General features: G+C 34.0%; 1 protein-coding gene across 1 annotated transcript in view; it reads left to right on the top strand.

The window, feature by feature from the left end:
• Positions 1 to 10,409: 10,409 nt before the first annotated feature.
• Positions 10,410 to 15,161, top strand: part of LOTGIDRAFT_239526 (hypothetical protein) — a gene marked incomplete at its 5' end in the record, with an annotated part of 8,342 nt that continues 3,590 nt past the window's right edge. The window contains 4 exons of the mRNA XM_009056700.1: positions 10,410 to 10,482; positions 11,702 to 11,838; positions 11,927 to 12,137; positions 13,833 to 14,858. Of these exons, the coding sequence (XP_009054948.1) occupies positions 10,410 to 10,482; positions 11,702 to 11,838; positions 11,927 to 12,137; positions 13,833 to 14,858 (1,447 nt within the window). The remainder of the gene's footprint in view (positions 10,483 to 11,701; positions 11,839 to 11,926; positions 12,138 to 13,832; positions 14,859 to 15,161) is intronic.

The raw sequence follows: 15,161 nt of genomic DNA, 5'->3' as shown, positions 1-15,161 counted from the left end.
TCCAAAATCTGAAACTGAAAATGAAAATAAGGGAAATACCGAGGATATCAAAATTCAACAAATATGTAAACTGTCAAGATTCGACACGCTTTGACAATTTATTCACTGTGTGAAACTCGAAACTCTGCTGAACATTTTATGACATTGAAGTCTTTATCTGAAAATCTGATCATTTTACAAAGAAATATTTTAATATCTGTCGTAATCTAGACTCAATAACAAATCTGTGTAAGGAGGAAGATGGTTACTGCAGTTTTACATACAATGATGTGAAATGCAAAGAAATAGACATGAGTTAAACGCCCAAATTTTTATTTTCTTTATTCAGTTAGGACAAGTGAAGAGGAGTAATTATTATTAAAATCACAAAAGATAATTGACATATACCTATCAGAACTTTAATTCACACTACAAGACAAAAAACTGAATTGTCATAAAATACCTTTGAATCTACAAGCTACCAGTAAATTCGTCGTTCAAACCTCAGTCTACCACCAGCCAATCAAATTCCCGTCTTTCTCCACCGCTGGGAATTTATGAAACGAACAAAAGGTTATTCTGAGAATCATAAAACAACTGAAAACACCTGTGGTGCGTGTAAAAAAAAGTCCCAGCGTTAGAGAAGGAGAACGTGATAAGCTGGGTGTGTTATCAAACGAATTGATGTTCAAGTGGGCCGTCTTTAGACATTAACTGAATTGGCTAAAAAGAAAGCTAATAAAAACGGAACTAGAGTTTGATCAAAGTTTAATTTCAGGTTGAAATCCTATCTTAGTAACTAGTAAGAATCAAGATTATCTATAAATGTCTCTAGAGTCAGGGATTACATTCTTCTCGTAATATTTCAATCAAATGACACACCAGTGGTACACCAACATGTAACCAGGCTAGAAGATTGTCGTCTGCAAGACGATTAGGTACCGTGGGTTTAAATCCATCTCAAGGTAAGAAAAAATATGATGTCTGTGCCAGTGCTTCCTAGTGTCGGCTCTCACCCCTCATACCTAGAAGACACGAGGATTTATTCCATTAATTATAGAGGTAGATTCAGTCTAGTGCAATTAAACTGTCAAGAGTTATATAATGTTGCATTTTGTTTTTTAATCTTTATTATCATCTTTATTCATAAAAATACAACTTATCGCATGATTCCTTTTATTTTGTCTGTAAATTTTCGTGTGCACCCGAGTGTAAGTTAATTACAGGGTAATGATTCGAGTGTAAATAGCGACAATCTAAACGAAAAAACATCTCTAACCCAATCTTACTGATGTATGGGCAAATAACGAGGCACCCTACCGATTTACTGTTATTTTTTTAAAACTTTAAACATAGTATTTGCCCTTCACAATTAACTTTACATTGTAAAAAAGTCTTCTGTTACAACTACTTCAAAATTATTCGCTTCACAGATGAAAGACTCATAAAAGACTGTTTGACTTAGTCCTATTATGTTTCCACCTGTTTTATTCTTATAAATCATTTTGCACTGAAGTATGGTGTTACTTGATATACTTCTATTAAACGATTGAGATATTGATATTACCGAGCCGTTAGACAAGATAATTCAAGACTGTTTGATTGAGCAAAACATTACAAATAATTCTGCTCAAAGAAACGAGAATAAAAATCAGCACAAGCACTCATTAAAATCTCACCCACAGTGCGACAACATCGAGAGTTGTGCCATTTGTGCCTGATAGGAGCGTGATCTACCAACGAAAAGGTGACCTCAGGGACAAAATATTCACACGACAGAGCAACGATGTTGTTTGATTTTATGTTTTACCTACTATTAATTAAATTAAATTTGTTTGTCATATTATCATAAGTTATTTTGTACCAGGAACGTTGTTATTTGATATACTTTCAATCTAGTTTGAATCTCTACTAAATACAGTAATGATATTTCAGTGGACACACAGAGAAATGTTAAAAGTCAAGTGGAAACTATATCAAGCCTGACTGATCATTGATACGAGGGTTGACTGAAAAGGTCAAAGCCTTAGTGGAATATCTCAATCAAAACTTTTGCCATCAACAAGTATATACTCATTTGATAAATCATAAAACACTGTAACTGAAGTAGTATCTTTGTACCAGACCATCTTGTGAACCTACTGGTTCAAATCATCAGAACTGTCTAAAGGGCAGTGATCAAGTACCTTGAACTATAAGGGCTAACTCCAACACAGATACATGCTGATATGGTCTCCACTTACAGGGGTGATGTCCTTCCAATTCCTTCTATACTCTCAAGAAGTTGACTGTGGAGTTCATGATGACCCGCGTCCAAGAAGGCCTCCAAAAATATAATTATTGCGGAAAACATTACCAGGCTGAATGACATAGTGGTGGCTGAACTGACCACTCGACATTCTGTCAGGGTTTTGGGCATCTCTAATGAGACACATCATACCTAAATTGGAAATTGTCTGAGATGTTGTGGATATAAACCTACACATACAATTTCATAAAATTATAAAATAAACTGTTGCCTCTACTGCGTCCACATGCTATTTCTAACAGTATTGTAGTGAATGAAAGTTTGAAGCTATGTTATTTGTCTAATCAAACTCATTATTAAAAAAGAACCAGTCGGTTTTTGGAATGTTGACGTCATTTCCGCTCTGAATGACACGTGGGGGTGGTTGCAGAAAAGTGTTCTATTTTTATTTAATCCAGATCTTGTAGCACCACTGAAAAATGTGTACTGACCTTGCAGCATGACCGAAATAAAGAATGAAATGAACCCATCTAATGAGTATTTCAGAGTAAAGCTGAGAACCTTTCAGCCAGCCCTCGTAACTATATCACCAAGAGTATATCAACTATTATCTGTATTAAATATCATTATAGTGACAGAGGACTGGCATTTATTGTAATAAAAAACAATCAATAACTTGATGATTGCTATATCATGTCATTTCATTGAACTGATAGCATCAGAGTCACCTTGTAACATTTTAAATCTATTTCTAACTTTTCATTTAATGTTAAGAGACGACCAGTCTCTCAAAAAATGAATTGAAGAACGTTCACGAGGGCTGTCGTTAGACACTAACTGAAGTGGCTATGTTAAAAATAAAAGCTGAAGAAAAACGCAAAGAAACTTTGGTTTAATTTGAATTAGACAGGGATACGCCCTACCATCACTTGTTAGAATCGATACCCGAATGAGCTTCTCGTAGAATATTTCAGTGTTGCTGAATTACTAGTATAAAATCACTGAGAGTCTGGGCCTGTTTCAGAAAGTTTTAACTAAGATCACTGACATAAGTTAAGTACAGTGATAAAATAATTTGATAAAAAACACTCATTCTTCACATTTAACAATTAGATCCTCGTCTTTAGACGAAGTAAATCGGAAACACAACTCTTAATAAAGCCATTCTAAAGAATTCTAAAGAGACTGTACTATTACTCTTGGACTGTACAAAATAGATCAGACGAAAATAACAAAAATTTGAATCAAATCTTAAATAAACTGCCTGAAAATTGGTGTCACGGAAATATTGTCAATTGATGTTTTTGTCAAGTAAAAACGTTTCCATTTCTTGTCCTCTGAAGCGTTAATAATATATTCGACCTGGTTGTGGAGTATGGCCCTGAATCCTGTATATACCATGTATGACAATAGTTCATTTTTTCATAGTGTAAAACGTCTCAGTACACCTTACAATATCATATATATATATATATTGACACCTTGAATTGGGAATTAACATAAAGACCGAACAGTAAGAACAAGTACGATATGTATATACTTTTGTATACTCTCTCCTAATATTGACCGGTGATATTCAACTAACTGTGATATTATATTATATAACTGTTACTATCTATTTATTTATTCTGATGTTATTTGGAAATTAAATTTTGACAGACAGAAGGAACATGGAAGATTTTAAACTTCTGATTTACCAGTTAGGTTTTGTGATGAAGATAGCAACTGAGATTGTCACGAATTGAAACTGTTAATTATTCAACAGAGGAAGTTCACTATTCAATAAAGATCGAGTCTACGAGCATATAGTACACGATTTATTCTATATTTAATTGTGTTGTAATATTTTCACGAGTGATTATCCGTGGATACATATCGTAGAACTTTAAACGACTAAAGCAATCCAGAGTTTTTCAAGCAGTAAGGCGTCAGTAAAACCAGCAATTATTATTTAAGAATATCGACTACGAAGACAGTTACAAGTAGAAATACAGAGTTTCTTTTTACCATATTCATCTAGACATTTAAAGATACAGCACCACTTGGAATAAATCAAGAACAATAACCAATAATATAGAGTAAATTATATGTAAGGATCCTATTTTTTCTCTGGAGGTTGACAAGGAAACTGAGCAAAGAACAATTTTAACCAGAGATTAATAAGAAAAATGAGATTTACTGTGGAAAAAAGGAAAACAGAGTTTAAATAGAAATTTCAGCCTTAAAACTTACTTGATCAGCAGATTTGTTAGATTTCGGGATTTAGAATATACTTAAAAATAAACAAAAATATTATAATGTTTCAAAAAAGCCAAAAACTATTTCGCCGTAGTATTAAAATTATAATTCAAGGAATTATCTTGTTAAATTCTGGTTGATTTTGTAGAAAAAAGAAGAATCAGAAAAGGTTGATATTTTTGATGTTATTTTGATATTTTACAGTATCTATTGGTAAGTACAAGTACATGTTACACCTTTTTCTTCATCATTTTTTTTCTTTCTTCCATGTCTTCGCTAACCCACACTGGAGTAGAAAATGTTGTTGAGGCGACATGAAAAAGATTGTATGGAAACTACCAAAATTATAATGATTTTTAAGGAGAGAGGGGTAATAAAATCGATTAAGGATTCTGAAAGGAGTAATAGAAGGAAAATTTTTGAGATCCCCTGCATTAAAGAAAGAAACACTATTCGCTATGTAGACTAAAACTGAAATTGAGTATATAAAAAGTCAGTCGAGGGATACATTATAAAAAATGTAATCTAAATGTAAAGTGAGTCGAGAGGTTGTTATAAGAATAAATAGCTATTATTCTTTAGATATTTATCTCGGTATATTAAAAATAATTAGCTTCATAAACGTGTGATCGAGAATTTTTTTCCAACACAGAAAATATATAAAGCGAGGAAGACAACTTTTCGTGATAATATTTCAATGCTCACTTAACTTTAATGACAATAATACAGTTCATAGCGAATATTACATCACATATTACATATTAGATTGTATTGAAAAATCACGCTGAGTTTGGAGAAGTTCATAAAACAGTTTTTACTCTCCACTCTCCTAACATTAATTGAAAAAACCAAAATTGGCTTCACAATATAAACAAAAACTATAGATTGTTGATCACTGGGAGATGAAATAATGAAGTCTGCAACCACACCCTTCCAATGCTCTGAAAGATAGTATTTGAATATTTCTATTAAAAATCAGATTTTCTCAAAGAACGTTTTCCATTTTCATCAAAAATCTAGATCAATACATATAACAGATAAATTGGCATTAAAACAGTAAAATGTTAATATTTCTACAATGTAATTGTACAGAAAATCAAAATATTTAACATAATATAAATAAAAACACAAGTCGGTGATTTTGGTTTAAAGGAACGTGTTTTCGTACTTGTATAATATATAAATCTTCACAGTTTATTTACTGTATCAATGGCTAAAGATAAATCAGAAATAAATGAATTTCTATTAAAAGTTTTTCATGGGGGTAGCTCATATTTATAACGATATGTTTTCGACCATAAAAAAGCATGACAAAGGGGAGTTTTGTATTGAAATAATATTAACCCTAAATTCTGGTATTTCTTCAGGGTCAAGTGGGCACTTAATTAAAGATAAAACTGTTATTTTGTCCTGCATGTTTTTATATTATTGACAGTATTTACACGTGTCTATTGTTATCAACATGCTGTGTATCACGGGTAATGTTAAACATCAAATAAAAATCACAATAACAATCGTCCATTATGATCACAAAAATATGAAATCAAATCATAATTATTCAAATTATCACAACAAAACATCTAAACGAAATCATACTATAATAAAAAAAAACATTCAAATTATCACAGGCCTAGGGTGGTTCGTATACCACATCATTTATTTTTTTTAATTTTGAATTAAAAAACTGGAATATAATTATAAAACATAATTTTGAATCAAAAACTTGTATTCTACCAGTATTATTATTATTATTATTATAATGTTGGTCCATTATATTGACAGAATAATTACCGTAGTTTATTTAGAACATGTTTAATGTTTTAATTCATGATTTAATTTTACTCATTTTTATTTTATTTTTGCTGAATTATCATTTACATGTAATTGTACATATTTAAAAAAAGAAAACAAAAATAGTACACAAAAATGATAATTCAGCGGACAAAAATAAAAAAGTAGAATAATCTAAAAAATAAAAAAATTATACTGATACTTTTTTCGATACTATGATCTTTAGAGTAGGTTATTTTCTGATACACCTACACTTTTCGTAATACACCTACACTTTTGGTGATACACCTACACTTTTCGTGATACACCTACACTTTTCGTGATACACCTACACTTTTCGTGATACATCTACACTTTTCGTGATACACCTACACTTTTCGTGATACACCTACACTTTTCGTGATACACCTACACTTTTCGTGATACACCTACACTTTCGTGAAATATATGCCGCTGAGTATCTGAAAAGTCTAGATTTGCTCCCAAAAATGGCGGGATACAATAAAAACAACAGTTAATTCATAATCTTTATTAAAATTTATCATTGAAAGAGTTTCTTCATTGTCTGTCTTTAAACATAGTGTTCTTTTTTCTGAAAATACAAATATTGCATTTTAAACACAAAATATATGTACCGATACATAGGATAAATTTGTATAATTTCAATGTTCAATGCACTATGAAGAATAACAATATTAAAATTTAGAACAATGTAGTTTGATTCGGAATGATATTTTAAATTTTCGATTGCATGTCATTAGAATATCTGTTGATTGATAGACATTTAAGGTATACACACTTCTTCCCTCTAAGAAATATCAGGTAAAAAATGATTTAAAAAAATCTTGAAGATTTTGATACATTTCTAAATTATAATTTTTTTCATTAATTCATACGCTAAAACATCTACGGCCAGCAATACCTTAGACTTGATATTTCAATCCATACAAAAATTTGTTGTCAGTCGTGAATGACTATAAATACCTTACCTAAATTCAATCTTCTGTTTGCTTCAATCCTTTTTCTCTAGATAATTTTCCACAAAATTCATTATAATCCCAACGATAATCCTTGCTAAAAAAATTAGCACATTACTAGGTTTATTAAATGCTGTTAATCCAATGTGTATATTCGTGGAGAAAGAAGCAGCAAAAAAATCTTCATATCACATGGTAAAATAATATTTTCTGTTTCTGTTCTATAGATTAGATATAAAATAAGATACTATTCGTGTCAAATTCTTCCACAAATGATGTTGAAATCTGTATATGAAATGTCCTGTGAACTGGCGTTTGGCTTCATAATGGCTCGATATTATTAGTTGAAACCTTTAGAATACGTAGGAGACATATTTCTCAACAATTAGGCGTTTATTGTATTCAAGCCCGTTCAGTAGTTTTCTAACAGCTTCCAAAAATCATAACGAACTTAAAAACTTTACGTAATATTTTAAAATAGTTTTGCCGTTACAAAATTAACGGCTGGAGTTTTTTTAGTTGAAACTTTCAGAAACATAAAGATTGATTGTGGTGTATAGTTTTCACAAATTAAAGCGAACAAAGTTTTCAACCCATAAAAAAGCGGAAAGTCTTTTAATTTATGCGCCTTACAATTCCATGTCTGTTGTTCTATCTGCTTTAATTGATAGTACCAAAAAATATGAGCCTGTAAGCAATTTTTTTTATGTTGTTGGGTCCCACTCGAACCATAGTAGATGTAACATTTCCTTATTAGCTCACGGTTCGCCCTTTTTGGAGGTCTTGAACATATGTAAATGGTACTAGAACTGCACGCAATCCCTTCAAATATACTTTTAACTAGGAAAAGGCGAGTCGTCAGTTTAATTTTCAAACGCGAATAATTCTGTAAATACATAGATTTGAATGTTTCAATTGCGAAGGTGAGCTGAGAATACTGTTACTGATTAGCTTTATTAACGAATTCCCGTTTCTGAGACTATGATACGATTGGTCTAACAGCTGGCGAACGTGTCTCTTTAACTGCACATGTATAATTTTGAAATATATTTTAGACCACACAATACTGACCCTAACCCTAATACTTGTTAAATGAAAAGTAAAAACTAATTACTTTATGATTCATGTCATTGTAATATCAGTTCTCTATTGAATGAAAATATACAAAAGCTACACCGAATTACCCAACACAAAACATTACTGGTGAATACATTTTAATAAAACATACGACACGACAGATATGAATAGCCCGGCCTCGTGCCATCTCGACCCAGGTCACCAACGGAGAGAGAAATCAGGCATTAACAAGTAACATTCTTTTTTGAATTAAAAACTTATATCAGTTAGAAATTATAAAAGGTTTTGATTAAAAAACCGACTCGTTTATTAAAACGAGATAAAAAAAAATTGTAAAAAAATGATCTGCTCTAATTGTATATGATATAACGTTTATTATTTAACTGATTTCAACTTGGATAACGAACAATTCACAGCAATGTATCGTAAAACAGCCGGCTTAAGGGTGGCATTCATAATATTGTCTCTTTACTACCAAAAAAAAAAATCTCAGCCCAATGAGTTAAGTCTCTTTTCAACCATGAAATTTTATAGCATTTTGTCAAATAAAATTTGTTAACTCACGGGAATTGGAATTTCCATTTAAAACTACCAAACGCCGATATAGCGAGATAGTCACTCTATTCACTAGTTTGTATTTATTGTATTCACTAGCTTTTATGTGTTGTATTCACTAGTTTTTATGTGTTGTATTCACTAGCTTTTATGTGTTGTATTCACTAGTTTTTTATCCGTTGTATTCACTAGTTATTATCTGTTGTATTCACTTGTTTTATCTGTTGTATTCACTAGTTTTTATCTGTTGTATTCACTAGTTTTATCTGTTGTATTCACTAGTTTTATCTGTTGTATTCACTAGTTTTATCTGTTGTATTCGCTAATTACATCTGTTGTATTCACTAGTTTCATCTGTTGTATTCACTAGTTTTATCTATTGTATTCACTAGTTTTATCTGTTGTATTCACTAGTTTTATCTGTTGTATTCACTAGTTTTTATCTGTTGTATTCACTAGTTTTATCTGTTGTATTCACTAATTACATCTGTTGTATTCACTAGTTTCATATGTTGCATTCACTAGTTTTTATCTGTTGTATTCACTAGTTTTATCTGTTGTATTCACTAGTTTTTTTTAACTTTGTATATACTAGTTTTATCTGTTGTATTCACTAGTTTTATCTGTTGTATTCACTAGTTTTATCTGTTGCATTCACTAGTTTTTATCTGTTGTATTCACTAGTTTTATCTGTTGTATTCACTAGTTACATCTGCTGTATTCACAAGATTCATATGTTGCATTCAATTGTTTTTATCTGTTGTATTCACTAGTTTTATCTGTTGTATTCACTAGTTTTATCTGTTGTATTCACTAGTTTTTATCTGTTGTATTCAATAGTTTTATCTGTTGTATTCACTAGTTACATCTGCTGTCTTCACAAGATTCATATGTTGTTTCCTTCACTAGTTTTTATCTGTTGTATTCACTAGTTTTATCTGTTGTATTCACTAGTTTTATCTGTAATATTCACTAGTTTTATCTGTTGTATTCACTAGTTTTTATCTGATGTATTCACTAGTTTTTATCTGTTGTATTCACTAGTTACATCTGCTGTATTCACAAGATTCATATGTTGCATTCACTAGTTTTTATCTGTTGTATTCACTAGTTTTATCTGTTGTATTCACTAGTTTTATCTGTTGTATTCACTAGGTTTTTATCTGTTGTATTCACTAGTTACATCTGCTGTATTCACAAGATTCATATGTTGCATTCACTAGTTTTTATCTGTTGTATTCACTAGTTTTATCTGTTGTATTCACAATATTCATATGTTGCATTCACTAGTTTTATCTGTTGTATTCACTAGTTTTTATCTGTTGTATTCACTAGTTTTAACTGTTGTATTCACATCTAGATGTGCACAATTATGAAAATTATTATTATTGACACCAGAAACCATTCTTTGTCTTTAGACACCTCAGAGATTACGTTACACGTGGCACAAATTTGGATTTGTCCAGTTATTGTCTTAAGTATAATCTAATTTTGTAACATACTTTCCACTTTTAATTTTTAACTCTTCAGGTTGTAAAGTAGACATGGCTGGGAAAACTGAATTTCTACTGATAATATTAGTAGCTATACTGACATCTCTTATACAGATTAGATCAGGTACTACTTGTTTTATTATTTGATTTTATAATTTGTATCCGGCATTACAATCTAGAATCAGTAGAATACAAAACGTCAATCAATTAAAGATGAGTTCCCTTATTTTCAATTATGAAAATGAAATTTCTGATACTTATATGAATAGAAGTAGAGGTATTCTAAAAATTGGAAAAATACCAGTTTGTCTCACATGTCCATAATTAATTCATAATTAGCTCAATACCAGCAGAATTCCAATGAGTGACCGATCAGAAAAGGTCAAAAAGTATTTTTTTGTTTATCCAGACTGGACATTTATGATTGGTTAAAACTCTTAATTATATGCAACAAGAACATGAAGATATGATTAAGAATACATGATAATTCATTAGAAACACCAATTATTCAAAAAGTTAGCTTAATTTGACTCTGAAAATTACGGAAACCCATCTTTAACATATCAATGAACAATTAAAATAAAACCCAGGTTATTATAATCATTTAACGACATTTAGGGGTAGAGATCACATTAAATAACGGAACACAATTTTATAGTGTTTTATACCATAAAATTGTGTTCCGTTATTTAATCAGATTATTATAGTCACATGGTAAAAGGCTCATTGAAATACGGTCGTATGTACATGGTAGTAAGGTGTTAGTATATTACTATACAGTAAAGTTCTGGGATCATGATACGTTTTGTGTCGCGAGATGGGGTATTGTGATAAGAACTCATTAACTTATAGAAACATTTATAGCTGTGATATTTGGTACAGTAGTTTTGGGATTTCTTATTTGATGCTACATACTTTTCTTTTTATATTATTTATTTACATGAAAATTTGTACATATTTGTATTTATGTTCATTTCTGTTACATAGTAAGAGCTATATTATGTATTTACTTCGCTTAATAAATTAATAATAAATAGTTGATAGGAGTGGTAAACGGCTACTGTATTATAAATAGTTAACAAATGTTTCAGTCAAGTCAGTGAGAACAATTGGTGATTCCATTCGCTGACTTTTCTCACCCTTATGGAATGAGAATTATAGTAAAGTATCGATACACGCCCTCGTGATACGAAACATGTATCGTGGCACGTATGATATCGCGATACATCGATTTGCCGATATATCGTGCCAGAAATATTTAATAAGCAACTTTTATTCATTTGTTTCGGAAGTTGTTGTATATTATTATGTAGCTATTAGCTACTTGTACTCTTTTGTTTCAGAAACATGTACTTTCACGAGAACCCCAGATACAAGGGGGCTTGGTGATGGAACGTATAAAGGAATTATTTCTTTGGATGAATGCGAAGAGGCGTGCCGTGTAGACAGTTCATGTGTAGCGGTTTATAGAAATCAACCTGTATGTTATTTTGCGTTGAATACACAGACAAGTCCAGAAACAGGAACAACACATTCTTTGAAATCTTGCGTTGATGATACAACTCCAGAGGCCACCACTCCAGACTGAATTAACATCACCTGAACCGACAACACCCCAACCGACAACACCTGAACCGACAACACCTGAACCGACAACACCTGAACCAACAACACCTGAACCGACAACACCTGAACCGACAACACCTGAACCGACAACACCTGAACAGACAACATCCGAACCGACAGCAGCAGCATCCAACCAGGGAAGCAGCACAGAAGGTATGATATATATTCACATTCCCAATATCACTTTGCTATTGACATTCGACTAAGATTCATAAGGGATACTTTTGGTTTTGGTGACGGTATAAATTCTCCGACGCTACTGACACACACCTCACACACTACCTATTCTCTACTCACACTACCCATAGTCTTCTCATACTCTACTAACACTCTACTCACACTCTACTCACACTACATATAGTCTACTCACATTCTACGCACACTACACATAGTCTACTCACAATCTACGCACACTACTCATACTCTACTCACACTCTACTCACACTCTATTCACACTCTACGCACACTCTATTCACACGCTTCTCACACTCTACTCACACTCTACACATACTCTACTCACATTCTACTCACACTACACATAGTCTACTCATACTCTACTCACACTCTACTCACACTCTACGCACACTACTCATACTCTACTCACACTCTACCCACACTACACATAGTCTTCTCATACTCTACTAACACTCTACTCACACTACACATAGTCTACTCACACTACACATAGTCTACTCACACTACATATAGTCTACTCACATTCTACGCACACTACACATAGTCTACTCACAATCTACGCACACTACTCATACTCTACTCACACTCTATCCACACTACACATAGTCTACTCACACTCTACTCACACTCTACCCACACTACACATAGTCTACTCACACTCTACTCACACTACACATAGTCTTCTCATACTCTACTAACACTCTACTCACACTCTACTCACACTACACATAGTCTACTCACTCTCTACGCACACTACACATAGTCTACTCACAATCTACGCACACTACTCATACTCTACTCACACTCTACGCACACTCTATTCACGCTCTACGCACACTCTATTCACACGCTTCTCACACTCTACTCACACTCTACACATACTCTACTCACATTCTACTCACACTACACATAGTCTACTCACACTCTAATCACATGACACATAGTCTACTCACACTCTATTCACCCCACACATAGTCTACTCACACTCTACTCACACTCTATTCACACTAAACATAGTCTACTCACACTCTACTCACATGACACATAGTCTACTCACACTCTATTCACCCTACACATAGTCTACTCACAATCTACTCACACACTACTCATACACTACTCATACTCTACTCACACTATACTCACATTCTACTCTTAATCTACTCACACCATATTCACACTACAATAGTCTACTCACACTCTACTCACACTACACATAGTCTCCTAATACTCTACTCATACTCTACTCACACTATACTCACATTCTTATCTTAATCTACTCACACTCTATTCACACTACAATACTCTACTCACACTCTACTCACACTACACATAGACTACTAACACTCTACTCACACTACACATAGTCTACTCACACTATACTCACATTCTACTCATACTCTACTCACACTCTACTTACCCTCTACTCATGCTCTACTCGTACTTTACTCATTATGTACTTACCCCCTACTCATGCTCTACTCGTACGTTACTCATAATCTACTCACACTCTACTAACCCTCTACTCATACTCTACTCACACTCTACTCATACTCTATTCATACTCTATTCACACTCTACTTACCTTCTACTTACACTCTACTCTAACATTTCACACACACACTACTACTCATTTTACGTTGCATTCTGTTTTAGAAACATACACTCCCGCACTGACTACCCCAGAAACTACAACTCCTGAACCGACCACTCCCAAACCGACCACTCCCGAACCGACCGCTCTTGAACCCACCATTCCCGAAGCCACCACTCCTGAACCAACAACTGCCGAGGCTCAAACTTCTGAACCCACCACTCCTGAATCGATCACTCCCGAACCGACCACTCCTGAACCGACCACTCATGAACCGACCACTCCCGCACCGAACCTTCCTGAACCGACCACTCCTGAACCGACCTCTCCTGAACCGACCAATCCCGAAACGATCACTCTCGAACCCACCACAACTGTCGATACTACAACTTTCGAACCGACTACTCCCGAACCGACCACTCCTGAACCGACAACTCCCGAACCTACCACTCCCGAACCGACAACTCCCGAACCGACCACTTCCGAACAGACCTCTCCCGAACCGACCACTTCTGAACCGACCACTTCCGAACCCACCACTCCTGAACCGATCATTTCCGAACCCACCACTCCTGAAGCGACAACTCCCGAACCGATCACAACTGTCGCGACTACAACTTCCGAACTGACCACTCTCGAAACCACCATTCTCGAACCGACCACTCACGAACCGACCACTCCCGAACCGACTTCTCCTGAACCGACAAATCCCGAAACGATCACTCTCGAACCCACCACAACTGTCGATACTACAACTTTCGAACCGACCACTCCCGAACCGACTACTTCTGAACCGACAACTCCCAAACCGACCACTCCCGAACCGACCACTCCCGAACCGATCACTCCTGAACCGACCACTCCTGAACCAACCACTCCAGAACCGACCTCTCCTGAACCGACCACACCCGGACCTACCACTCCTGAACCGACCACTCCCGAACCAACAACTTCCGAACCGACAACTCCCGAACCCACCTCTTACAAACCGACCACTCACATACCGACCACTCACAAACCGACCATTCACAAACCGACTACACATAAGCCTTCAACTCTTGGATCCAACACCGGTGTCAGCCAACAGGGTAAGTTAAATCCTCGCTCTACAAATGATTTCAAGTCAATCTAAATAATACTAGTAATCTGCTGGCTTGTAAGACACGATAGTTTATGGTGCTTCGGTTGTTTCTCTGACTACGGTAAACTGCCGGTGTATCAAGCGCAGATTCGAATTGATACTATAGTTTTTACCACAATCCCAACTGCCAGAAATTTCACAAGACTATCGTATTTTTGATATTTTCTAATAAAAGACAATCTTTTTCAATGTTTCCACTTTTAAGTTGATTTTTCAATTTGACATTGTTGTAAATGTTATAGCAATGGTG

This window comes from Lottia gigantea (genome assembly GCF_000327385.1).
Source record: "Lottia gigantea unplaced genomic scaffold LOTGIsca_288, whole genome shotgun sequence".
NCBI classification, from domain to species: Eukaryota; Metazoa; Mollusca; class Gastropoda; family Lottiidae; genus Lottia; species Lottia gigantea.
Note: the sequence above shows the minus strand (reverse complement) of the source record. Positions and strands in the feature narration are given on the sequence as shown.